The 23,771-nt window shown below is 54.6% G+C and overlaps 9 protein-coding genes across 9 annotated transcripts; 5 read left to right on the top strand and 4 right to left on the bottom strand.

Annotated features, from left to right (window-relative positions):
• Nucleotides 1–401: 401 nt before the first annotated feature.
• On the top strand, nt 402–2,238 carry CTAM01_15611 (dimethylaniline monooxygenase 2; the record flags this gene model as incomplete). Its single annotated transcript, XM_060531607.1, has 5 exons — nt 402–444; nt 509–640; nt 699–758; nt 820–1,108; nt 1,164–2,238. 5 exons carry the CDS (start codon nt 402–404, stop codon nt 2,236–2,238), a joined length of 1,599 nt encoding a protein of 532 aa, XP_060373833.1.
• Nucleotides 2,239–2,944: 706 nt separating this feature from the next.
• CTAM01_15610 (aryl-alcohol dehydrogenase AAD14) lies at nt 2,945–4,093 on the top strand (the record flags this gene model as incomplete). Its single annotated transcript, XM_060531606.1, has 1 exon — nt 2,945–4,093. The coding sequence occupies one exon, from the start codon at nt 2,945–2,947 to the stop codon at nt 4,091–4,093; it is 1,149 nt and encodes a 382-aa protein (XP_060373832.1).
• A 353-nt stretch (nt 4,094–4,446) lies between these two features.
• Nucleotides 4,447–6,141, bottom strand: CTAM01_15609 (uncharacterized protein; the record flags this gene model as incomplete). The annotated part of the gene is made up of 2 exons (XM_060531605.1): nt 4,447–5,125; nt 5,186–6,141. 2 exons carry the CDS (start codon nt 6,139–6,141, stop codon nt 4,447–4,449), a joined length of 1,635 nt encoding a protein of 544 aa, XP_060373831.1.
• A 2,655-nt stretch (nt 6,142–8,796) lies between these two features.
• CTAM01_15608 (uncharacterized protein) lies at nt 8,797–9,228 on the top strand (the record flags this gene model as incomplete). The annotated part of the gene is made up of 1 exon (XM_060531604.1): nt 8,797–9,228. One exon carries the CDS (start codon nt 8,797–8,799, stop codon nt 9,226–9,228), a length of 432 nt encoding a protein of 143 aa, XP_060373830.1.
• A 1,010-nt stretch (nt 9,229–10,238) lies between these two features.
• Nucleotides 10,239–12,580, top strand: CTAM01_15607 (GTP binding protein; the record flags this gene model as incomplete). The annotated part of the gene is made up of 4 exons (XM_060531603.1): nt 10,239–10,425; nt 10,534–10,665; nt 10,722–10,976; nt 11,055–12,580. The coding sequence occupies 4 exons, from the start codon at nt 10,239–10,241 to the stop codon at nt 12,578–12,580; spliced, it is 2,100 nt and encodes a 699-aa protein (XP_060373829.1).
• A 595-nt stretch (nt 12,581–13,175) lies between these two features.
• CTAM01_15606 (ribosomal protein L13e) lies at nt 13,176–14,174 on the bottom strand (the record flags this gene model as incomplete). Its single annotated transcript, XM_060531602.1, has 5 exons — nt 13,176–13,571; nt 13,659–13,817; nt 13,933–13,979; nt 14,064–14,097; nt 14,172–14,174. 5 exons carry the CDS (start codon nt 14,172–14,174, stop codon nt 13,176–13,178), a joined length of 639 nt encoding a protein of 212 aa, XP_060373828.1.
• Nucleotides 14,175–16,613: 2,439 nt separating this feature from the next.
• CTAM01_15605 (uncharacterized protein) lies at nt 16,614–17,743 on the top strand (the record flags this gene model as incomplete). The annotated part of the gene is made up of 2 exons (XM_060531601.1): nt 16,614–16,968; nt 17,121–17,743. 2 exons carry the CDS (start codon nt 16,614–16,616, stop codon nt 17,741–17,743), a joined length of 978 nt encoding a protein of 325 aa, XP_060373827.1.
• A 1,044-nt stretch (nt 17,744–18,787) lies between these two features.
• CTAM01_15604 (uncharacterized protein) lies at nt 18,788–19,905 on the bottom strand (the record flags this gene model as incomplete). Its single annotated transcript, XM_060531600.1, has 2 exons — nt 18,788–19,720; nt 19,804–19,905. The coding sequence occupies 2 exons, from the start codon at nt 19,903–19,905 to the stop codon at nt 18,788–18,790; spliced, it is 1,035 nt and encodes a 344-aa protein (XP_060373826.1).
• A 108-nt stretch (nt 19,906–20,013) lies between these two features.
• Nucleotides 20,014–20,946, bottom strand: CTAM01_15603 (uncharacterized protein; the record flags this gene model as incomplete). Its single annotated transcript, XM_060531599.1, has 1 exon — nt 20,014–20,946. A coding segment is annotated over one exon (933 nt), but the record flags the coding sequence as incomplete, so codon positions are not given.
• Nucleotides 20,947–23,771: the final 2,825 nt, after the last annotated feature.

Below are 23,771 nucleotides of genomic sequence, written 5' to 3'. Positions count from 1 at the left end.
TCATTGGTTTTCCCGTCTCATTGGCAGCTTGCTGAAGGATTGAGGCGAAGGAAGCCTTCTTACATGGGACGCATGTCGGAACCTGATTGGTGTCTTCGAGTTCTTGGGGAAGTTTTCTGGTTAGCGGAACTCTAGGGAGGATTGCAGAGCAGGACGGGGATCAGAACTCCTGTCCATTTCTTTGGAGGTGGTGGCTTGGCTAGTGCTGACGGAAAATTCGACGCGCCATCGTCATCTCATCCGTCTCAAATCTTATTACCAGCGACCTGCTTCACAAAGACCCCATCTCCTTCTCTCACCGTCGAAAGTATTGAAGTATATCGCGCTCTCACGGGCGTTCATCCCATCTCAACAATCTTGAGGGTCATCGTCTGGTCGGTTGCATCGGCTCCACGAACAAAATGGACAAAGACAATGCAACAACTGTAGCTGTGATCGGAGCAGGTACGTGGCGTGTAGACAATGGGACATGAGCCTGCTAATCTATCTTACTGATGCGATAATCAAGGGTCCACTGGCCTGTCGATGCTCAAGACTCTCCGGGAAGACGGATTCGATGCTACGTTGTTTGAAAGGCGAAGTCGAGTTGGCGGTCTTTGGTCCTATACCGACGACAAGAGCATGACCACTGCGCTACCTTGTGAGATCCCTCAAACGATCCTCAACGTTTCCGTTGCTGGATATCCTAATCGTTCTAGCTACAAATGCCATCATCAGCAAATACACCTGCGGGTTCACGGATTTCCCGATGCCAGATAGTAAGTGCATGAGTGTCTTTTTCGAGACATGTCATACTTCCGGTGGCTGACATCCTAAAAGAGTATGGGCCATTCTTGAGCCAAGGCGATTTCGAAGAGTACATGGAATCTTATGCCGAGAACTTTGGCCTGTACAAACACATTGTTTTCAACAGCACTGTGAAGCAGGTCGTTCGAAATGGCGATGGCACCAAATGGAAAGTCGAGATGGTCAGATCAGGCAGCCAGGAGGTGAAAGAGTTTGACAAGGTCGTCCTCTGCCATGGCTATCAGACGCAACCCAGGATGCCAATCTTTGAAGGTCAAGAGCTGTACCAAGGTCAACTCATTCATTCACAACAGTTTCGAAAGTAGGTATCAGCATTCCGTCTCCTGTTCGCTCACTGCTCACCAATGCAACACCAGCCCGGAAAACTACAAGGGCCAAAAGGTTGTCCTCGTCGGTCTCAGCGCCACGATGAGCGACCTTCTCACCATCTTGGTCGACCAAGCCAGAGAGACCTTCGTGTCGCACCGGAACGGCGCAATGATCATAGGTCGCTGGCGCAACGGCCTCCCCACCGACCTTCTCATCAACCGCGCTCGACGACAGATGTCCTACTTTCTGCAGAGAAACTTCCCCAACCAGGTCAACAAGCTCGTCAAGCTCGCCACGGGCCTCTTGATGCGACAGCATGGCAAGATCGACCCCGCATGGCGGCTTCTCGAAAACGTTGCCCCGCTCAGCCTGCATCTCGCCGGATGCATGGATACGACCTTGGAGCTTCTGCGCGAGGGCAAGGTGTCGTCACTATACGGTATCAAGAGGTTCCTCGGCGGCAAGAAGATTGAGTTCACGGATGGGACCGTTCTAGACGACGTCGACTCTGTTGTTTGCTGTACCGGCTACACTGCAGATTTCAGTCTCGTTCCCTTCGTGGAGACGAGCAAGCCCAAGGCGGACGCGGCCGGCCATCCGTACGGAGGCGAGTCCATCGCCAGGCTCTATATGAACCTCTTCCCGCCGGCGCATGCAGATAGCATAGCGATCCTGGCGTACTCGACGTACGGCAAGAATAACGGTTTCTCGTTTTCAGACGTTACCTCCATGGCCATCAGCAACATCTGGCGCGGCGTCAGCGCAGACATGATCCCCTCCAGACCGAAGATGGAGCGCGCCATTGACCGCCATCAAGAGTGGGTTGCCGGCCGTTGGCACCAGGAGAATAGATCTGAGCCTGGTGCTGTTAAACAGTGGGAGTTCCAGGGGTTCTTACATCAAGCTGCTGGCACTGGCATGGAGAACCTGGGCTGGGGATGGCGCGGCTGGGTGACGTGGTTCAAGGACCCTTATATGGTGTACCTTATCAACCATGGCGTCGAGACGGCGCATGCGTTTAGGTACTTTGAGACGGGGAAGAGGAAGACTTGGGACGGGGCCAGGCAGGCGATCATCCACATGAACAAGCTGGTGAAGCAGCTCAAGTCTGCTAAGAGGTGAAGCTGCAGATCGTGAGCAGTGGAATCTATGCGGCCATTGAGTTTGTTTTCTTCTCTTCTTATTTAGATTTGTCATAAGGTAGCCACCTACGAGTCTCTCCATTGTTGTGTACCTATTGACTGTGTCTTCACTTATGTATCCACGGCCGAGTGGTGACACCCGGTCCGGAGTTAGCCCCGCAAACTCCGGCCTGCCCCTCCGTAAACCCCAACGCGGGCCATGCCGATCGTGCCGGTCCCTCCTCAAAGCCGACCGGATGCTTTAGCGAAGATGACCACGGGCTTGAGCCAGATGCTGTATCACCGGTGTAACCTGTCGTTATGACCGGCAAAGATTGGTTACAGGCGGGTTTGGTGTGCATTTATTGACGCAGGGAACGCGCCGCACGACCATCCAATACGTCACAGACGCAACAGATCCCCGCATCAAAATGTCGGATCGAGAGGTCGTCTGTTACCGGCATGGAGCCATCGGTATGAGCTCTGCTAAATTCCGGCCATATTTCCGGACTGATATGTCAGCCGTCCTCGACTGCCGATGCCCCTCATATGGCAAAGTATAAATTCACGACTTACAGTCCGTCTATTGTCTTGGTGTTTAGTTGTAGGACTTTTAATCAGTATCACCAGGCTCTCACAAGGACTTGTCGGCAGCTCATTGTTACACCTAAATAACACCGCTTAAATCCTGCTCAAACACAACCACAATGTCCAACTTCATGGCAGAAGCGCCCGAGCCTCCCACCGAGCTGGGAAGGCTCCGTGTCCTCTCGCCCAATGCAGGTATTCGGGTGTCTCCCTTGGCTCTCGGCGCCATGTCCATCGGTGAAGCCTGGGCAGAGGCAATGGGCGCCATGAACAAGGAGCAGTCGTACAAGCTCCTCGACGCCTTCGTCGAGTCCGGCGGCAACTTCATCGACACGGCAAACGGCTACCAGGACGAGCAGTCAGAAAAGTGGATTGGCGACTGGATGAAGGAGAGGGGCAACAGAGAGCAGATTGTGCTGGCCACAAAGTACACCTCGGATTACCAGAGCCACGCCCTGGGTAAGGGTCACACGGCCAACTTCACGGGCAACCACCGCCGCAGTCTCCACGTCAGCATCCGGGACTCGCTCAAGAAGTTGGGCACGGATTACATCGATATCCTGTACCTGCACTGGTGGGACTACACGACGTCCATCAAGGAGATCATGGACTCGCTTCACATCCTCGTAGAGCAGGGCAAGGTCCTCTACCTCGGCATCTCAGACACGCCCGCGTGGGTCGTCAGCGCCGCCAACACGTACGCAGTCGACCACGGCAAGACGCCCTTTAGCGTGTACCAGGGCCGGTGGAGCGTGATGCACCGCGACTTTGAGCGCGATATCCTCCCCATGGCCCACACCTTCGGCATGGCCCTGTGCCCGTGGGACGTGTTGGGCTCCGGCAAGTTCCAGTCGAAAAAGGCGCTAGAGGAGCGCAAGAAGGCCGGCGAGGGTCTGCGGTCCTTTGTCAGCACTGGCGAGCAGACGGAGATGGAGGTCAAGATGAGCGAGGCGTTGGAAAAGGTGGCGGGCGAGCACGGCACGGAGAGCGTGACGGCTATTGCCCTTGCCTACGTCCGCAGCAAGGCGCCGAATGTGATTCCCATCGTGGGCGGGCGCAAGGTCGAGCACTTGAAGGCCAATATTGATGCTCTCAAGATCAAGCTCACAGATGAGCAGATTGCGTTCTTGGAAAGCGTGAAGCCTTTTGATGTCGGCTTCCCTGGTAACTTCTTGGGCCCAGATCCTAACATTACTGGAAAGTCCTTCAGGCTGGCGCGTGCATCACAAATGTCCTTCCCCAATGCAGGCAGGCAGACGAGTATCTAAGCTAGATGGATAGAAGCTAGATCAAAAGTGTACTGGAAGCCTTGTCTCATCAAACCAGATGACGAGAATCATTAAGTCGTATGAGTGCACCAATACGGTAACCTAATAGCTATCCTCCTAGCTGGGGCCCTAGGAATGTGTCCGCCGAATGTTGGACGGAACTCGGCAGCTTCGACATCATACTTGAAATGATCGTCTCACGGAAGTTCATCTTGTCTAGCATCGCGCATCTCTAGTCGCCAAAGATTCACATGCACAGGCTATTTTTGCTCAAAATTATGCTTCAATTGGTTACTACCGCTGAGAGCTGCCTCAAACAAGGTATATATCGAGGGGAGGCCTCCTCAAACCACCTACGTCCGATCAATCTGGGTGACCGTAGCCTTGGATGAATCCAAGCCCTTGTGGGTATCCTTATCAAAGTCAACCGCAGCATCAGCATGCGTATCAAGTCCCATCTGCTTCATAGCATTCGTTCCCACCGCCGCGTCCGGTCCGTCAAAGATCTCCGCCACCTCCTCGAGAGACCGTCCCTTGGTCTCGGGGAAGAAGAAGTAGATGAGAGTAAGGTGGATGGCGATCGCCACGCACCAGACAATGTAGTACTTCCACGCAATCGCCTCCATGGCAACGGGGTTCGCGAACGAGTTGTAGACACCCGCCAAGTTACCGGTGAGCTGGTAAAGCATAGAGGCCTTGGCGCGCAGCGAGTAAGGTGTGACTTCCATGATGTAGGTCGCGCCAATGGGCGAGCAGGCGTGATACCAGAAGGAGAAGACAAAGATCATGGCCAAGACGGCGCCCGCGTAGCCCATGTGCTTGAAGCCGGTCTCCTGGTTCAGCGCAGAGCAGATTGTCCAGATGATGTACGAGACGCCCATGCCTGACATGCCGACGAGGAAGAGCCTGCGTCGACCAAACTTGTCCACCATGGTGGCGAAGACACAGGCCGAGAGGAAACCCCAAATTTGTAGCCCGGCGTTGATGAGGAGCTGGGTCTTGTGATCCGTGACATTGATCGAGTTGAGCACCCTAGACGAAGTTTGTTAGCAATTGAGACGAAGCACAAAGGGGATTTGAGTCTGGACTGACTTTGAGAGGAAGTACGAGGTCAAGGCATTGCCAGACCACTGCAGCATGGCAGGAATGTACAGAGCCAAAAACAAGCGATGCCAGTTGCCGCGGGTCGAGATCCATTCCGCCCAGCGCGACCTCTTCTGCACCTTTTCCACCTCGAGCGTGGCCGTGATCTCGGCCATCTCGAAGCGAGCAAGCCGGGAGTTGGGGTCCCCGTATCCGTGCCACTTGACCAGAATGTCCCTGGCCTCCTTGTAGCGGCCCTTGTAAATCAGCCATCTGGGCGATTCGGGGCAGAAGAAGACGAGAGACGCCTGGATGACGGAGCAGACGCACTGCAGCAAGCTGGGAAGACGCCACGCCCACGAGTTGGTCATCTTGAAGGTGCCAAACGTGACCCAGGCGGCGATGAGGGCACCGAGCGGCCAGGAAACCATCATGAAGGAGACGACCTGTCCGCGGTGGGTAGGGTACGTGACCTCGGACAGCAGGGGCGGGGCGGCGGTCGAGATGATGCCGAGTCCAAAGCCGATGATGAAGCGGGAGGCGACGAACATGCCGTAGTTGAGGGACCAGGTTTGGATGATGGAACCGACAATGATGAGAATCGAGCCGCCAAAGATGGGCTTCCGGCGGCCGAGCCAGTCGCAGAGCTGAGAGGAGACGAGGATGGAGATGAGGACGCCACCGTTAGGGCCGAACGTCATGGCGCCGAGGCGCGTTCCCTTCGGCTCGCCAAAGAACTCTTGCCACTGCGGGAGTGACTGCATGCCATTGAGCATGCTGGCGTCGAAGCCCGTTGCCGTCTGGGTCAGGAGACCGCTGAGAAGCAAGAGGTTGAGCTTCCACAGTGTCCAGTCGCTGTACCACGGCTTACGATCGCGAGGGATGACATCGCTGAGGACGAGGCCCTGGAAGTCGTCGGTGTCGGCACCGGGGGAGTGGACCTCTTCGGTGACTGGCTTTGCCATTGTGATGGTTGTCGTCGTCTCGTCGAAGAGAGTGGGTTGCCTTTGTCAACTTTTGTCGTCGTTGTCTCTTGGAGGAACCGGCTCGAACTGACGGCTGCTGGTTTGCGGGCCTGCAGGGTAGTAGTGAATCCGGCGCAACGGTCCTCTTATATCTCGAGACGAACTGGCAGATTGGAACTTAGGAACGAATTGGAGTCGCGATGCGAATGCGGGATAGCGCCGGCTTGCCTACCATCCAGTATATTGACCGATGCCCCCTTTCAAGTTTTCCCCATGGGCAAGCAGCGACCTACCCCGGCTACCAGACAAACGCGGAGGAAGCTAAGGTTGAATCAGACCACTGCGCCGGTATCCGTAGACTGTCACAAGTTGGCCTTGTTCGAATGGTGGTGGCTGGCGACGCTTGTTGGTGCGCATCCAAACCGCGCCGGGGAGGCCTTTACCCCGATGCCCGATGCAGCATCACGTGGAGTTAAGAGGTTTTACCCCAGATCTACCCCAGGTTCCTCCTCTTTCTCCTCACGAGTCTCTGTTCCTTTCGAGCTCCGGGGTGTGTCTTTCTCCTCACGCGACGCCTTCGACTCCTCATCACACCAGGAGTCGGCCCCCCGGTCGTTCGTTGCCCAGCTTCGGGGAATAAGAGCCGGCGGTGCTTGACTGAACCTCGGGAGACCCATCCCCCGGTCTCCCAATACCCCGGGCAACGGCGTGTTCGACGGGCGTCTTACGCCGAGATGCCGAGACACGGGAGGGTGCGGCGCAAGCTAGCGACATCAAGCGAAAGCTTTTTCAAAGAAATGCACCACACTACGTCACAGATGGCCTTCTCTTAAAGACGGTTCGCCTTATTTGAAAGCGAAGTCTCTCCGGGCAATGCGCATCAGGGCCACATTCAAGCCTGAGCACAAGCCACAACCAGCAGCACGTTCATCGAGACAGTTCACTACGAAACCAATGTTGAGAATTCCAGAGTGAAAGCAGGACTTATTGAAGCATACGGGCAAGCCATTACTGGTTCTCATGTCACCCTACGCCAAGACACTGAGTGCACAGTCAGCATGCAGTGTTGTTTGCCTGGCGCAGTAGAACTCCAACGAACCTCGATGCATATACCCGGAGTGCATTGCTGTAATGAGCGATACGCGCTCATGCCGGCAGAATCTGGCCAACAAATGTTTATAAGCTGACAGCCCAGCTATCATGGTTGGCTGACCCATGTCTAACATCCGCATTTCGTCCCATGCAGCAAAGTCTCCGATTAAGAGGCAGACTACTATTAGCATACCAGCAGATTTGTCCACAACTTACTTTACGATGTATCATATCGACTGAGGGCTTCTCAAAGGCTTCTTTTTCTTAGATGTTTGATCGCCTACGTTGGTCGGCGACCACATGCCTGCATACTACCGAAACACCAATAGGCGCACCCGCTTGCAACATGGCCGTCTTACAACCGTGCTCCCTTTGGTGGAAAGAGCTAGTGATAATTTCCGTTGCTAATTGGTCATATCAAAGAGATGTGTAGTACGACGGTTGGCATCGTGTTGCAGTGAAAGCACTGAATTGCGTGGTCACTCCAATAGCCTACTATAGTCACACAGCGAGTCTGGGCTAGTACAAGTCTTACACCATAATTGAGCTCGTTGGATGAGTGTTTCAAAACATTCACCAACGTTAATCAAATGGTACGGCTTGGCGTCAGCTCAGCTGTCGGCCGCTCTGGCCAAGAACACGACTCAAGGCGCCCTTACTCTGCGCTTCGCAGTCCCCATCTCAAGACAGCGCCAATCGCTTAGGTCTACCACCTTTCTTGAGAGTCAGGCGAAGCAGGGGAAAAGCCAAATATTTATCTCTCTCTACCTTAGTCTTCTAAGTTTACTAAGAGGGGAAAGTCCAAAACGAGGGGGAGCACCAAAGAGGACCACTGCTACCATTACTGGTTTAAACACACGTCCGCCCGCGCCTAGTCGTGGGTCCGGTACCAGGAGGCAGTGATCATGATAATAAGAGATTCAACGTCACGAATTTGCATACGTATTGAAAGCATTCGATAATATATTTTCCACAAGCTGACATACTCGATCTCTCCCCACGGAGGCCTTTTTGCGGAAGTGTTGCCAAGCTCCGAGTCGATTAGCTGTACATGTAGTTATCTTGCATACCCTCTTCAAAGGATCAGATCAGCATGAGCAAAATCGCTTACATTCTGGCATATTTACACAATGCTTACTGGATCACAAGAAGGATTGCCCCCGTGCTAATTGAACACGAATACCCACAAAGTCGTAAATGCTGACAGATGGTCGGACAACCACTTGTATGAGACATTGTTGTGCACGATGAGGCATCATCATCTTCACCGCAACGTTTAAGTCTACCTGAGCTAAGAGTGTAACTGTGAGATGAGCATGTAGTTGTCTGCTCTTCAATATGTATTGAATACGAAGACTGAGCCCTGATGGGAAACGAGTTTCTGCTATAATACAACATCGTTCCCCGGACCAAATTGCAAGAGTAGAGATTGGGCAGCTCAAAAGAAGAGAGCATTAAAGATAACAAAATCAAAATTTGTTGATTCGATATTGCAGCAGACGTTGTAAATCCTACTCCTTCACCAAGTTCTCACCTTACTAACAGAAATCCCAGGCCACCACCATGAAGTTCACAATCCCCATCCTCCTCGCCCTGGCCACCAACCTCCCACCAACTCTCGCCGGCATCGCCCCCACCGCCGCCGAAGAATGCGGTGACCTCGGCGTAATGTCCTACACGGCCTCCTCCCTCGACAGCAACGTCGACCCCTCCAACATCCGCAAGTGCAGAGAGCACCCCCTAACCCTCAAGGACGGCTTGTCCCCGAATTTGCAGGCCCGGGAGTGCTGGTTCGGCGATAAATACGGCTGCAGCAAGGGTTACTGCTGGGATTCGTGCGACAGAAACAAGGGCACTTGGTGCTGGACGGCGTGGAATGGCGGGCACGGGAACTGGCGGACTTGTTCTGGCAAGGAGCAATGCGCGCCTGCGCAGCAGTCTGCTTGTGGGAAGGATTGCAAGGATGCCAAAGAGTGTGGATGTAGCTGTCACTGAGGGGGTCCAAACGATCGATGAAATGTCGTGCTTTTCATCTGTCTTTACCTCCTGTAAACTTGTAGTTGACCATCATGGATCTCACTTGTTTCGCTCCATCTTCGGTTATTAGGCTGAGAAGCTATTCTGATCATCCGAGCAGAACCAATCATCACACTCACTTTTTACGATGAACACTTATCTCATTTCATCATTATCTGTCTGTACTATCTCACTCTCTCTCGTCGAAACACTGTACCGAGGTAATTTAAGTGAAATGGCCAGCGTCCGATGCGTTCATCAAAGGGGCTTCCAGTCTCGGCCTTCGGCAGAAATAACATAAATGAAGACTGTTTCGACCACTAGATAGAAGGTATCATAAAACTCTCTGATGTTGTGTGATTCATTTCATGCTATTGGGCAGTAATTTCTTTTGGATGCGGGTTGTACTTGGATTTTACGACGTCTTTGGTGCAATTTCCAATTTAGAACTGTGACCAAAGAACACATCGCAGTCCTGGCGTCCAACGTCAGCGGAGAGTGCTAAAATAATGCCACAAGAGGCCTCCCAGCTCTAATGATGTCTAAACAAACACTAAAAAGCTTTGAAATAGGACACTGCTAACAAGACCGAGTCCGGAGCAGACGCCGTCACCCGGAGGCGGCAGGCGGCAGAGGGCCGTGACAAAGCATCGCCGAAGCTCCGAAGGGCCCCACCCTGGCGCACAAACCCCCCGCAAGCCAATCACCTGCGACGACTACAACCCCACCAACAACGACGCCCACACCAAAAGGGAAAGGAACTCGCGCCGGCCGCAGCATCTCGCAGCTCATCCCATCTCCGGGCAGCAAAAAGACGACGCAACAAGGAGGACGACTTAACCAGTTCTGCCATTCGTTTCGAGTTACCTTAGAGTGAGGGATTCACTTATAAGCTGGTTGGCCTTTCACCTTTCTTTCTCTTCTGGCTGAGTTCATCTTTGGATAGGGACAGCAAAATACTGGAAAGAAACGCCCCATTAGATATCACAATGGCTGAATCAGCACAGCAACAACCGTTGGAAGGCGGCAAGATTCTCGCGCCAGACGCCATCGCCAACATCCTCTCGTCCGCCTCGGCCTGGGCTGATCCAGGTTCCGTAGACCAGAGCCGCGCGCACAGGACCGCACTGCTCGGCGATGTACTCTTTACTGCGCAGCAGCAATGGAATAGTGGCAGTCAAGAGATTGACCTTGTTGCGGAGAAGCTGGGCGACGGAAGCAGAGATGGCAAGGCCCCTTGATTCACACTACTGATTTTGAGATCTATGCTAACACATTCAACAGCATCATGGAGACTGCCCCTGGGAGACTCGGGCATCGTCGACTTCTTCCTCTCTGTCATTTCCACGGAGAACCTCAGACCAGCGTTGAAGAAGCACTCTCTCCGTCTGCTCGGAAACTCATGCGCCGACACAGGTACCAATCTTGTTCACTCATCCTCTTCAGCAAAGAAATCTAACGCAATAATCTAGATGAAAATCGCGCAAGGGTCGTGTCATCAAACGCAATCACCTCCATCATCAGCCTTCTCGCCGACGACACCGCCCTCCCCTTCGCCGTGCCAGTCCTCTACAACATCCTCGTCGACTACGAGCCCGCCCAGATTCAAGCGAGCTCTTCCTCGCTCACCCTTCATCTCGTCAACCTCCTCACCAGCCCACGCCTCGCCAACGCGCCGCATCTCATGGGTATCATTGGCAAGATCCTCGCCTTGCTCGCCACACACGGTACGCTTCACTCACCCATCTAACTCCCTCCCTCCCTCACTCAGTCATAGACCCACAAAGCTCACACCTTTCATCCAGAAACCGAAGCCAACTTTGCACCCCCGCAAACACCAACCATCCTCCTCACCCTCGCCCTCACACCAACAACCGACGCAGAAGACTTCGTCTCCCTCACCGCCGTCGCCCTAGCCTACCTAACCCACGCGCCCATCCAAGCAGCCCTCATCGCAACCGGCTCCGTCCCCGTCCTCCTCGCCACCTTCTACCACCTCCAAACCCAGCTCGACGCCCTCCGCGTCGAAGACGAAGACGCCGCCGTCCTTCTCAAATCCCTCCCCCAGTCCTTCATCCAGATCCTCGCCGACGTCTCCTACGCAGACGACTTCGCCCTCCGGCACCCCATAGGCTCCCCCGTCCTCGACACCCTCTACAGCTGGCTCACCCTCACGCCCAACAACACCCACCTCCAGTCCGCGGCCTGCCTCTGCCTGGGCAACGTCGCCCGCTCCGACGAAGCCTCCTACGCCCTCGTCAAATCCCACGCCGTCCACCTCCCGCTCGCCGCCCTCCTCGCCAAAGCAACAGACACAATGCTCCTCCACTCCGCCCTCTCCTTTGCCAAAAACCTCGCCATCCCCTCCCAGAACAAACCCGTCCTCGGCGACGCAGGCCTCTTCTCCCCCGGAATCCTCCCCCGCATCTGGTCCCTCGACGTAAACCCCCAAGTCCAATTCACAGCCGTCTCCCTGACCCGCCTCCTCCTCGTAAATACACCCACCAACGTCCGCCGCCTCTGCGCGCCCCTCTCCCCTGACCCTCTATCCCCCCTCCACGAGACAACACACCTCCACCGCCTCCTCGACATGGTCTCCCGCACAGACGCAGAACACACAAAGACCGAAGCCGCCCGCGCCGCCGCAGCCGTCTGCCGCGTCCTACACACGGCGCCCATCCCGCCCATCCTACCAGACTGGGACCCCTCCGAAGACGGCTACGTCTTCCGCCCCGAGAACCCGCTGCCCGCGACGGCCGTAGCCGAGGCAGAAGGCGACGGCGGCGCGCAGCGTCGAGAGAAATTCTATAGGCGGCATCCGAGCCTGAACAAGGCGCTCGCGTTCCTCGTCACGCAGACCAAGTTCCCCGTGCTACGCAGCGAGGCGTGGTTCGTCTTCGCGCTCATGTGCCGCGCCAAGGACGGCGCCGATGTTGTGCTGCGTACGCTGCAGGTTCCTGGTGCGTTTGAGGCTTTGACGGAGGCTGTTACGGGGCGGACGTTTTCTGGGGAGGATAGCAGCAACGGCACGGATCAAAAGGCCATCGAGGGGGCGCCGTCGGCTGCGGGGGGTGATGGGCAGGCGGTGGTTGTTGGCGGCGGAGATAATGCTGCCATGGTGGAGGGTCTTGGGCTGGAGCCACAGCAGGCTGACCCGTCGCAGGCGGCGGGCATGAAGAAGGTTGATCGGGAGAATGGGCTGGTAATGGTGTCGGAGCTTGTCAAGAGGCACGCGGCTGAGTTGCCGGCTGTCAGGAGGGCTGCGTTTGAGGAGATGTTGAAGGAAGGTGGTGAGCTGATGGCTGTTGAGAAGGTGAAGGGCAAAGCGTAGTTGGTATGTTGAAGCAAACGATGCCTGACCATACTGTTCCTCATAGCTCCGTGACCATGAATGAGGGCCGAGGCCGCACTTGAGACTTTTCATGCTATTTGATGTCACAGTAATAGAACAATATTAGATCACAGCATCACCGAATGGAACCACAATTGGAAAAGCAATCGAATCAATCCTTAGTCTACTCCTGTCACCTTTGACCCATGATACACGTCACGTCGTATTCGTACGATGCGTCTTCCTACGCCCGTCGATTTAGACGACGGGGAATTCTTGGGGGAGTGTGTAGGGGGCAGCAATCGACACAAGCGGGCGTGATCAATGCAATAATTTCTTTATGACCTTGTCCTGAGAGTATCTCAATCCACTGAACCCACGCCAGGCCAGAAGAAAACAACCCGACTTTCGAAGAACTTTTTTCCCTTCTCCGAAAGTGTTTTTGATGTGTCGAAAGCAGCAGCCGAAAATCCCATTTCCATGCAGCAGCTTAAGCTTAGCTGCACTAGTAGCCGCAGCATCAAACAAAGCCCCCCGACACCACAAGAGACGACAGCAGAGCAGCAGCGGTAGCAAAGACAGAGACGTGCTGCGTTTATTTCTTGGCAGCCTCGGCCTCGGCCGCGTCGCGGGCGCGCTTCTCCTTCTTGCCCAGGTTGCGGGCCTCGGCTCTCGTGTCGCGGAGCTTGCGGTAAGCACCGCCCTCGATGGGCTTGGGGAGGTCGGACTTGGAGATCTCGGAGAAGCCGGAGGCGGTCTTCTCGATGGGGAGGGCGGCGGAGAGGGACTTGACGGTCTCGGTCTTGGAGAGGTCGACCTTGGAGTCGCCCTGCTTGACCTTGTTGGAGCGGCGGGGGAAGACGACGAGGCGCTCCTTGTAGGCCTTGAGGCGGGCGACGTTGGCGGCCAGGGACTCCTCGCTCAGGTTCTTGCGGCGGCCATCGACGGCGATACCGATGGTGGGAGCGTAAAGGCGGGGGATACCGGCGGCCTAGCAGACTCGCGTTAACTCTCTGAACATTCCCAAATATTCGTCCTTCCTGGCACCGGGCGTGCCTCGCAGAGTTCAGTATCGTACCTTAAGCTCGTCCAGGGTGAAACCGCGGCCGGCACGGACCTTGCGGTTGTACTTGATGGTAGGGCATCTCACGACAGGGCGGAGCAAGTCGGTGGGACGGGGAGCGACCTTCGCAGCCTTGGCCTGACGGGCGACACGGCGGCTGTGCTTCTTGCCGGCCTGTTGTGATGTTCCAAGTCAGATCCAAATTCCTCTTGTGCCATTTCCTATTTTCCCAATCTCGTCTGTTTCCCCGGGGTAGGGAAAGAAAATATCCTGCGCAGAAGAATCATACCTGGTCGAAGTGCGTCCGGACCCGGCGCTGCCAATCCTTGCGGAAGTCTGTTCAAATGGTGTTAGTACTCTGTGGTGTCTCGATGGTCGTCGTCTTCGCAATCGTCGCTCTTCGCGTGGAGGGGTGCTCACGGTTGTGGGGGATCTGCTGGTTGTGTGCGATCGCCTAGAAAAAAGTCGAACGTCAGTATTTGCGATGCGACGCCATCAATGGCGAGTCTCGTGGGCGTATCGACATACCATTGTGCCTGTATTGCGCGATCAAGGGGTTAGTAGTCCGGATGGGCCGTCGTCGAGATGCTGCTGCAGTCTTCGAAAATTCCTTGAGAGGGACGAGTCAAAATCTCTGGAGGGCATGAAAACCCTACGAAAGGCCGGTACGTACTGGAGGTTTTTGGGGTGGGACGGTCGCAATTGTTGATTGGCTGTGGGATCCACCTGGTGTGGCAGCGCGAAGGACAGGCGACGGCCGAACCCTATTCCGGATTTTCGGCTTGTGGCTGAGGCGATGGGTTTTTCGGTGTGCAAGTGGATTTCAGCTGGCAGGAACCACTTTACCTGAGGAAAGGTACCCAAGGTAGCACAGGTAGGTATGAGAGAGAGCACTCATTGGTACCATGGAGTCCGTCGACGAAGGTATTCTATACTTGATATCGTCGTCTTCAATCTACTATTATGAAGGCTTGATTGCACCAGGGCAATTCATCTGGATAGTGCGTCCAATTCCCCATCAATCTGCCACTTTTACAAATTTGTTATACGCTACATCTCTCATTTCGTCAATGCTTTACAGATCATAGTGTGCTACGAAAAATTGGTTCAGTGAAGTATAAGACAGCAGCTCCGCCGCACATCTTGAACTGCGCGCCCAGCCAGTGAGTGTTTGTTCTTGTTGGTGACACCCTCCTGCTCAGTGCTCACTTGTTGTCGCAAGATACGTGTAGTACCCTTTCACCAGCTCCTTATGCCCGTCTTAGCTGATCTACGTTGGTACAAGCCTCGCATGATGCCGATGACCATCCATCTTACTGGCAAATATGAACAGCCGACGATGCACCGTATCTGGGAGTTCCACTGAGATATCTCAATAATATCCAATTCCCGACAGTCGCAAAAACACTTGCTCAAGTATTCGCCGAGAGGCTTCAGTGCTTGGCGTGTTTCCTCATCAGATGTCCATTCCTTCCCTTAATTGGTCTACAACTCCACAATGTCACTGCATCTTCGAGACGATGGTGCCTTCCCATCATGACATAGGTACTTTGACAGCTCAGTATCCGGCAGGTGGTGTGAGCTTGTAGCCCCTCTCAACTCATGCCCAGCGTGCTCCTTCCCATCCGTCGTTAAATTCAATGAAATCCGAGAAACAGATACGTACTGCCAAGTGCTCCATCCGCCTCAGGCACCTCGAAAAAGTGTCGTTGCGCACGTGACACTCCCTCACTCCCATTACTGATTGCGGCGCACCTTGGGAGATTGCAGAATATCTATATAATGCCCCGCTCTCCTCTCCCCTTTCCACTGCTTTCCTCTTTTTCTTCTTCATACTTACCTTGATGGGCGTCCTGGGGATCATGAAATCCGGTACGCAGAGAGGGATGCCTGCATTGCACATCGTGGAGCCCTCCTCTCTCGATAGTCCTTCGGGGCCATCGCTGTTGTAATTTTTGATTTTCAACCCTTTTCATTGTGTGCTCTGCCTGGTGCAGCGTCATGAAGAAGAGACTTCTGAATGGTTTTTTTGGTGCTGTGAGAACGTTGAGGATCAGTTGCGTGCTACTAGTGCTAGATTTGTCTCCAATGTCAGATGTCGCCGGATCACTTGAAGTGCGACACGAAGCTCCGTTACTTCATGATAGCTCCCAATTCTGTCAATGGTGGCGTAGAGGAAGCTGAGCTGTGCCAGACTCTCATTCAGGTAGTCGTCCATCATCCACAACGTCTCGGTGATCGTCAGCTAAGCTAGCTCGAAAGAAGCCTACCACGTCAAGTACGCGTCCTAAGAGCAAGCACATCTTGACTTCAATGTTCCGGCATTTGTAGATATTTCTTCCAACGGGGGCTACTCGCAATCTCTCCAGGTCTGCGGTCAAATTTTACACCTAATGTCTGATGTTTCTCTGCAGCAGTGGAATCTCTGTTTCTGCGTGGATTTAATCAACCGCCATGGAACGTGAATATTTGTATCAGGTATCGCGATGCTTTCATAGATGAATTGGCCTCCCTTGCAAAATCAATCCTCACCAGTTCCCTCATCTATGTCTCCGTACACAGACTCCAGCTGGTCCCAGCTGTCCTCAACTGCTGCCAGACACTAACAGCTCAAAAAGCTCCCTTCCCGAGCACCTGGCCCGTCGTCGTACGAGAAAAGGTCCCCGGAACAAGCCGCACCAATCACAACCCTCCAAAAAACCATGCAGCCCAGGTCCAAAGGGACCCATTCAATTCCCAGAGCTCCAAAAAATCTCATGACAAGTGCTTTTTTCGGCTTCTGCGTCGCCCCCGTCCCATTCCCCCGTGTTCCGAGCCAGAGAGAGAGAGAACGTAACGTCGCCGAACTCCCGTCCAAGGCCAATTAAATCGACGAGCCTCAGTTGCCTCCCGAACCCCCCCGATCCCATCAGTCCGCCGAGGCAATCATCGAGACTACAACACCTGCTTCGACCAAGAAACACCACCACAATGGCATCCAGAGTAGGCCCCCGGAGCGCCTCGGACGCAACGCGCTTCACCTCGACCACCCCGCACGCCGCATCCAAGAGCTCTCCCACATCAGCAGAAGCAGCAGCAGCACCGACAGGGACATCGACAACAGCAACAGCATCATCAACACCAGCGACAAAGTCACCACAGCCTCCCAAGATCCCCGGCCGGCAACCGGGCGAGAGCCCCGAAGACCGCGTCCGCCGCCTCCGCGCTGCTCACGAGGCGGCGCGCAAGGCCCAGACGTCCAGCCTCGACCGCGCCATCGGCGGCAGCCGTCGCTTCTTTGATGTCGCGCACAAGTTTACCGTCCTCGGGTTGGTCGGGTTTACGGGTACGTCTATAAAACCCCTCGTACGATTCTTGGAGCAGTGAGAATGGGCATTATCCACACGGTCAATTCGAGATTTGTCTCAAAGGAGATTTATGGAGGAAGAAGATGAAGCAAGAAGCGGAAAAAAAACAAAGAGGCTAACACCCCCAAAGCAATCGCAGGTCTCGTCTCCGTCTACTCCGTCTACGACATGGTAACCTACAACAAGCAACGCCGCACCGACTTCATCGAAGCCCAGCGCAAAATGGAAGACGACGCCCTCGCCACCGCCCGCCTCGCCTTCATCAAGGGCACCGCAACCGACACCCAAATCACCCTCGTCGAGGAGGCAAACGCCCTCGCCCGCGAGACGGGCGTCAAGCTCCCGCCCTTGCTCTCCGCGCCCACCCACACGACGGGAGCCGAAAAGATCTTTGGCACAGGCCAGCAAAGGACCGCCGAAGCTTCCTCGACGACCGTCGCTCCCGCCTTCCCCACAACTTCTGAAGCCGCACCCGCCCCGAAACAAAAGAAGAGCAGCAGCTGGTGGCCCTTTGGCGGCAGCAGCAGCAGCAAATCCGACGCCGCAGAGACCAGCTGGAGCGAGGAAGACGAGTCCTCCGGCGTCCGCGCCACGGACCTCGCGCGCGCCGTCGAGGACAGGAAAGAGTTCCTCCAGGACAAGGCAAAGGCCGCCTTCGAGCGCGAGAGGGAGAACCAGCGCCGAGGCGGCCCGCTGGACCAGGTCGGTCTCCCGCAGGAGGAGAAGAAGGCCGAGAAGAAGGGGTGGTGGTAGAGCAAACGACTGCTTACCAAGTTCTCGACGGCCGTTGTTATAATATGATACACGAATGAGGTGGGCTGAGGGAAGACGGCGAGGTCTTTGTATCTGAAATGTGACGATAGCTGGTGCACTACAACAAAAAACAAGTCGGCTTGGAAGGAAGTGTACGAGAAACGACAATCTCCACCCCTAGATAGAGAGTCGGAGAGACGGACACCTACGTCGGTACAAAAATTGGGGGCGAGTTGGGAGAGAAGGGATGGCAAGGCCGTCTTTTACCACGGCGAAGACGACGAAGAGGAGGGAGAGGGGGAGGAGGCTGCCAAGTGTCACTGTATCATACGTGTTAGACTGGATTGTGCATTAGACGGCGTCCGGCTTTACAAAGCTTTGCATGCGGGAAAGGGGGCGAAATAACATCACCTTCGTCTTTGCACAGCCAAGTTCCGTTCTACCGCGAAGCATCCCGTACCCCGAAACCCATGTTTACTCGGGTTCACTTGCTTGACACAGATACGATCATTTCCCGAGTATCACTCGTCATTCGATACACAGTCACATGCGTAGAACGGAAGTCTGACAATGAACAGCGCTGGCGTATTTTCGCCGCTTAATTATGTCCTTTGGACCGGTATTATGTACAACCGCGAAAACGCTTCAAGAATGCAGGCTTCCGCCGAGTCTCAAACTGCCACGCCGGGCCAGTTGACTTCCCAATCCCAAATCATGCTTACCGGTAACCTATGAACCGTGAAAACAGAGCTTGCCCAACAAGCCCCGAGCGAGTGTAAAGTATGTGCGCTAAATGTGGTATTACCGCAAGCCGAGACTCCCACGTCTCTGAAAACCCCCGTCCCGAAATCATGATTTCCGTGCCTACTCGACCGGAACACACCATCCTGATTGAATCAATGCAATCGCTTGTCGATCTTGTAACTCTTCAAAGCACCTTTCGTCAAACTCTCTCCGTTTTTGTTCTTCTCTAGGGCGATGCCTGTTCCGTTTGGGAAACATCTGCAACGCCAAATCATCGGGCAAAACGATTTCTTGCCCGTTCTATGAGACAACAATGTGATTAAAGTGGCCCGGCACCTTGAGGCGGCACTTTTCGCAATCAGCACGGTAACCGATGCTGAAGCTCTTCTTCATGCCAGGCTGCCAAGTCCACGAGTTGACAGTGTGCCTAGATCGAATGTGTCCCTTGCGTCCAGGCGACGGTGTTGCCGGTGCTGACGTCGTTTCAAGGGGAGCGGCGTCAATGGTAGTGGTGACGGGATCATCACTCATCATGTGTGAGTGGTCCTCCACATCCATCATGCCCATATCGTGATGATCGTGTCCGTTGAGAGACGACTGTTCCAAGCGGGCAGTCAGGTTGGACGGAAAACCGTTATCGAGGACCATTCCAGGGGGGCTCAGGCTTCCGCTGCCCAGATGGCTCACCGAGTCCTCGCCTTCACTAATAGGCGACGGCAGACGGCGATTCTGGATGCTGTGCCAATCGTCGGTGCCTTCCATGGTACGAGGAATGGAGCGGGACTCGTCGCTGCCGAAGCCGGCGTGCATGTGGCCCATATTCACTACGCCGGTACGATGGCTCACCGCGGGACCCGGGCCGCGCCAGTCGCGCGCTGAGGAGCCGCCATTCATGAATTGGGAGGCAAAGTTTGGCTGAATCGGGGTGGGCATACGGCCGTTGACAGAGGCGGGCTGGTCTGACTGGATGTGCTGCTGCGGGACAGGAGGCGGCGACATTGTGTCCATCATGTCCATGTCACGATCGGGCTCGGTCGGACCAAAGGGCGAGGGCTGGCAAGACATGGGCGCGGGTGATGACGACCATGGCGAGAAGTGTGACCTGGGTTGTTCCTCTGAGTCCGAGTCGCCTGGTGTCAGAGTGCAAGGAGCGGCGTTGAGCGGTATAACGGGTGTCGACCAGCGCTTCGAGGAGGTCGGCGATGTTCGGAGGGGTAGGCATTGAAGGCGTTTCTGTTTCCCGGGGGGAAAAGTCAGTAATGCTATTCCAGATGATCACAGAGAAGAGGGTCAAGCAAGAAATGGGCATGGCCTACGTTTCTGTGTTCACCAAAGCTCAGAGTGCCATTGTGCATGTCCTCCTCATCGTCACGTCCTCTCTTCCGAGTTAGGTCTGGGTGATGCTGGATTCCGAACATGGTGAAGGCCGTGATGGGGAGGAGGAGGTGTGGTATGGGTGTATGTAAATGGAATGGGATTGGATGCGACTTTGGTGAACGGCTAGCGGATGAAATGCAGAGGCGCAACTAGCGATAATAAGCGTCGAGACTCGGATATTGGTATGTAAAGTTGATTATGTCGTTCGGTATGTTGAAGAAGAGAAGATGGACAGGACAGGACAGAATGACGATGGATGGCACCGAGTGTGCCGTGGCTGCCTTTCTTCTGCTCGTGCACAGGCTGGCGGTGCTTGCGCTCGTACTGAGTGCTGGGTGCTTGCTGGGTGTAGGTGCCAAGTTGCCCCGGACTGAAGGTGCCGGGATGGGCGGGGGGGTGGTTGGTTCAAGGTTGTGGTGGCAGGCGCGGGCGTAGGCGAAGCTGCGGGTGCAAAAGTGACAGGCAGGCAGTATCCGTAAAGGGAGGGGGCCTCGTATTTGGCCTGGCGGGTTATTGAATTCTATCTGGTCGCTACTGCGTACTACTTCGCGCAAAGGGAGGCTGAGTCGAGTTTGAGCAAGATGATGCTGCGATAGTTGTAGAATGAGAGCGGAAAGAGGAGAAGAAAGATGGGAGGGAAGAAGCAGAAGGAGGAGCAAGAGTTGGGGACTCGGAGGAGGTTGACGTTGCGCAGTGCGTGGTTGGTGGTGGTGGTGCGTGGTGTAAGTCGCACCCGATGAGGCAAGGCTTCGATCTGCACAGCGCCTGTGGTCTGCGGTCTGCGGAAGCTGTGGACGGACGGTGGGCTGCCTGCAGTAATTCACCTGGGGAAGGACAGGATGAGGTGGGAAGATCCGGTGGCCTGGTCGTGATTGGAGATGCTGCAGTTGTTGTCCGACGCCAGCTTCCCTTTTGTTCTTTTCTTGGATGAGTCTCGTCCTGAGTACTGGCTGTGATGGACGAAGATGGCGTTGTATCTCAGAAGGCAAGGTAGGAAGGTATCTTGGAGAAACCAGAAAAGCCAAACCGAGTTGTCGGGAAGGGGGGCAGTCGCAGGTAAAGTAATCCGCCAGGGAAGCAGCGAAGCAGAGACAGGCAAAATAAGGTACTTTGTCCGTACATGGAAGTTGCACACAATGAAAGGATAGCAACTTGAGCACCTTCTTGCCTTGTAAGCCACCTCGAGAAACGGCGACACGAGGCAGCAGGAACGACAGAGACCAGTGACGGAAGCCTGCCAGAAAGCGGAATAGCGCAAAGACGCCACGAAAGGGGGGAAAAGCAAGAGGCACCAGGAGGCTCCTTCCTTCACACCTCGCCTCGCCTCATCTACCTAACGAGTAACACCCAGTACCTTCCTTCCTTCCCAATACCTAAGGTACCTAGAGCCTACCGGCATTCAATTCCCTCTTTCTCGATGTTCAATTTCCATTGGCAGCCTTAAGTCCCCGCCCTGCCTGTGCGGTAGGTACATCTTCAGGACTTCCATTAGCAAGAGGGAAGGCAGGAGAGAAGAATTGCAGAAAAAAAGGCCAAAGCAAGAAGGAGCCGAAAGGGCCCAGACCGTCAAGGTTCTTCCCGGACCAACGGTTTAGGGGACGTACCGCCTCCACTTGCACCCCTAAAGTTTTCTACCTTAGGCAAGCGCGCACACCCACGCAACCACGCACCCTCCACGGCAAGCACGACACGGGAGGTCGGAGACTCGGAGGTGGAGACAGGGAGGAGGAGGAGGGGCGCTAAGACGGCGCTAGTTCCACACTGCTGGAATTGAACCCGCCGGGAACCTGGGAAAAGAAAGGCAAGAGAGCATATGAAAGACAACAAAAGATCTTGTTCAATGGAGGGTGGTTGGGTTCTCATGGAATGTGATGGCGTCAAGTTGCGAGTTCAAAGACCGTAGGGAGACGAGAGCTGACTGCCATACTACACGTTGGGATACGAACATCGAAGAGCAATGCGGATGGGTTCGAGTGTTGGGCTGTCTTCCTGGAAATGAGAAAAAGACCGTGACAAGGCAATAACTTGGTCCCAAATCGTCCAAGCAAATTGGGGATCAACCACGACCGCAAGACAAGGACAGGACGAATACCGGGATCGGAGAATAAGAAGAGACATGCAACAATCGGTTTGCAAAATGCGAATGTGTGATATAGGGCATGGTAGCCTTAGAAACGAAAAGGGAAAAGAAAGCAATGGCCAAAGAGCTGCTATTCCTACCAGCCCAATATCCAAGTGACCGGGGGCATGTTCAACGTCCTGATACTTCCCAGTGTGAAGATATCCGAGTTTCTTTCTTCTTTCCAGCTCGCACCGTTGCTGGAAAGATTGTAGCATTTCATGTGTCGCGTGCCCATCTACCACAAACTAACATGACAACTTGCTCACCCCATCTCACAGACCAAACATCATAAACTTGCTCTCGCTCCTCGCGTCAAAACGGGCGGACAAAGTCCCCATCAGCTACACATCCCTGATAAAGATTTGACTGACTGGCAACTGCTGACCGACCAAGAACTTACCCTTTCCATCACCTCGTACCTGACCTCAGAAACCTCGAAAGGAGCAAAACGGCCGCTGAAGAAGACGAGGGTATCTGTGCCAAAGAAAGTTGCAGGGTCACGTACGTTCGTTCGAGGCGACGTGACCTTCTTGCCGCTGCATGGCGATTAGCTGGTTCGTCCCGCCTGTTCAACCTCTGGCACCCTGTGGCATGTTCACACATTTCTTTTTTGTGTCTTGGTCGTTGAAAAGAGGTATCTTCACAGGGTGACAGGACACTCTAAGGGACGTGATGGGCTGCGGTGTGTAGTGGTGTTGAGGGCTGCGTTTCAGGATTGCTTCATGAGAGGCCGGGGTGGGTAGGATGAAAGCGGTTGAGTGGGCGGGTTGGGTTGCACCACCAGGACTTTTCCGACCATGACGGCGGGGTCACGGGACTATTCGTGATCGCTACGGAGTAATCCTTCACGATATCCTTTTGGGGCGACTTGATTGTGGATGGGAGGCGAGTCCCTAGAGAAGATCATGTTGCGAAGGGTGTTGAACTTGAGTGGCCATCTTACGTCGTCGTTGAGGTCATCGTCTGCACCCAGGCTTTCTACATACCCGGTCTTTAGGTCTACTCGATGGCAGTGATCACCAGGTAAAGAATGTCTATCGGACTCATGTGTAGCTATTTCCGCGATGTCGTAGTCACGATCTAGGTATGAAAGTAAATAAGGCTTCCAGTGCGAAAAAGGCCAGCCGCACCTTTTCTCTTCGGCCACCTCGCGAATCTCAAAAAGCCTAAAGACGCGAATCGGCCCAAACTTGCGCAAGATCTGGTTCCACGACCTGAGCCATGCCGCAAACCTCGATTGCCAAGAGGCTCGCTCTTCGGCGAACAGCACAGAGCCGCAGGTTCCAACTGATGGTACTACCACGACCCTGCGTCAAAAGGCAGAATAAAGCAATGGCCAAGACGGAGCGTGAGGCCCGTCTTCAACCCAATGGGCCTTACCCTACCTGACAAAGTGTTTGGTCGATGATGTTGCTGTGTTTATAGATGATACATCTCACGTCCGCGTAGAATCCATTCATACCTACCCAAAAGTCGTATCAGAGTTGCATGTCTCAGCCGTTCCTTTCATAATCTCTGACGCTACGTCAGCTATCCGCCGTCAGGGTACCATCTGCGATAGATATACCTACACGGAAATGCAACTTGGGCATATCTGCCAAAATACGGTAAGTCACAATGCAGAATCCTTGCGTGTCCGGGCCATGAACGTGCGCCAGCAACCGCGCAGACGAGCACACAAGACGGCGCTGGTCCCCCGCCTAAACCCCACGAGTCGTTCACTCTAAAAGGCAATGATTGAGACTGGTCGGACGGGCCAGCCGAACGCACAGCCGTGCGTCCGTT

This window comes from Colletotrichum tamarilloi, assembly GCF_030869305.1.
Source record: "Colletotrichum tamarilloi strain Tom-12 chromosome Unknown Scaffold_169.1, whole genome shotgun sequence".
Lineage (NCBI taxonomy): Eukaryota > Fungi > Ascomycota > Sordariomycetes > Glomerellales > Glomerellaceae > Colletotrichum > Colletotrichum tamarilloi.
This window is presented reverse-complemented; position numbering and strand designations above follow the sequence as displayed.